The 1,704-nt window shown below is 44.5% G+C and overlaps 1 protein-coding gene across 1 annotated transcript in view; it reads right to left on the bottom strand.

Moving 5' to 3' along the window:
* Positions 1–489: 489 nt before the first annotated feature.
* Positions 490–1,704, bottom strand: part of LOC119592976 (peritrophin-44-like) — a gene marked incomplete at its 5' end in the record, with an annotated part of 1,717 nt that continues 502 nt past the window's right edge. Inside the window, 3 exon segments of the mRNA XM_037941862.1 lie at positions 490–601; positions 758–1,521; positions 1,620–1,654. Coding sequence (XP_037797790.1) covers positions 594–601; positions 758–1,521; positions 1,620–1,654 — 807 coding nt within the window.

Raw genomic sequence — 1,704 nt, 5'->3', positions numbered from 1 at the left:
AACTATGCTAATGTTGCACGGTTATGGCACCTAGCAAGAATTTGCTTATGCTACGCAAGTTTGATTGCCGCTTTCCTAGATTTTATATAGGATCTTTGGGGTGATCCTCGACATTTTGCCTGCAAGAATTCATCCTCAAGCTTAGAGGTTATTGGTGCAAGGGCCGATGTCCACGGCAGGATTTATTCCATAGATTAACAATGTCAACATTTAAATGTGTTGGCAATTAAAACTACGTAAGATTACGTCATGGTAAGTCTTGCAAGCCTAGATTAATTGATGGGCTAATGTTTGTCATTACTCCCATCAACATTAATTTGATTAAAAGTTAAATGTTTGCCATCGTCACTAGATATGCAAGTAATACTAGATATACAAGTAATATGCCAGTTCATCAATCTAGCACTTATTCATATCTGTAGAATAAAGCCAACTAATTTCAATACCGGCCTTAATTTAGGAGATATGGGGTATGAACAAGTCAAAAGAAAAAGTTAATATTTTTTATTTAAGACACATCGAAGTAGGGCCTGGCCCTAATCCACTCCAAGTGGTGTTGCGACAAGGGCGCCCTTGCAGTAGTAACACGTTGCTCATGGGCCTGGAAAAGTGAAGCAGCATGTAATTAACACTCAAAATCCTACATGGACTATACAACTTTTAAAGTCATTTTTTTACCAAATCCGCCCGTTGTCGGATTTCAAGGGGAAATGGACTTTTCCTGTAAAAGTACCACGTGATTAGAGCATATACTAACCTGGACACAAGTTATCAGGGATGTCGCACTGCCCGAAGGCATAGTTAGAATCTTTATCTCCATGGTCCTCCACGCACTGGCCCACACCTGGAGACACGATATCCCACCTGTAGCTCTCAGGGCAGCTGTAACGTAGCTGCTGCAACACGCCACCAAGCATGTAGCATTCAAAGTAATTCTGCTTGTTCAGAAGGTCAGGGTAACGGCCTTCCTGCTGGCACACGAATTGGTACATGCACGGATCTTCACATAAATCCTTTTGTTCGTTGTACATCATGTCATTGGTGCACATGAATGATTTCTGCAGCCATCCACTGCGCAGGCTAATGCACGAGTAGTATTCACTGCAGTTGCTTGGGTTGGCAAAAGTACCCGCCACCACGCATGGAGGCAGGCCACTTGCCGTCTGGCACTGTGCCGAGCCTTCATCGAAGACCATACCATCTGGGCACTTGTAGTTCTCGGGGGTGGAGCCAACAGCCTTGCAAGAGAAGAACCTCTGAGAGTCGTAGGGGTCCACTCGGAACTCGTTGGCCTTCACGCAGGTGCAGTCCACAGGTTCATTTGGGTAGCAGATACCACCGCCAAACTGGGGCTTCTCCGAACAGAAGTGATCCTCAATGCAGTGGCGAGTGAAGGCCTGCCCCTTCACACACTGGATCAAGGTTTTGCAGTTGCCGCAAATGAATTTGTCAGGTTGTTTCTCACATAGCTTCGAGTAAGGGTGGTTATCTGCCGTAACACTGCGTTCAGCTCGCAAGCCACTGAAAAACACGAATCTCGTTATCCATTCGTCAAAAGTGCTTCACCTTGTTTAAAATGGTTGACAAGTTATTGTAGGTCAATATACATTGGTACTTACTCATTGGCTGCTGCCAGGGCAAACCCTAGGGCCAACTGGAAGGTCAAGTTATTTATTAATACATTTGTAATGTTAGGTTATGCTT

This window comes from Penaeus monodon, chromosome 31 (assembly GCF_015228065.2).
Source record: "Penaeus monodon isolate SGIC_2016 chromosome 31, NSTDA_Pmon_1, whole genome shotgun sequence".
NCBI classification, from domain to species: Eukaryota; Metazoa; Arthropoda; class Malacostraca; order Decapoda; family Penaeidae; genus Penaeus; species Penaeus monodon.
This window is presented reverse-complemented; position numbering and strand designations above follow the sequence as displayed.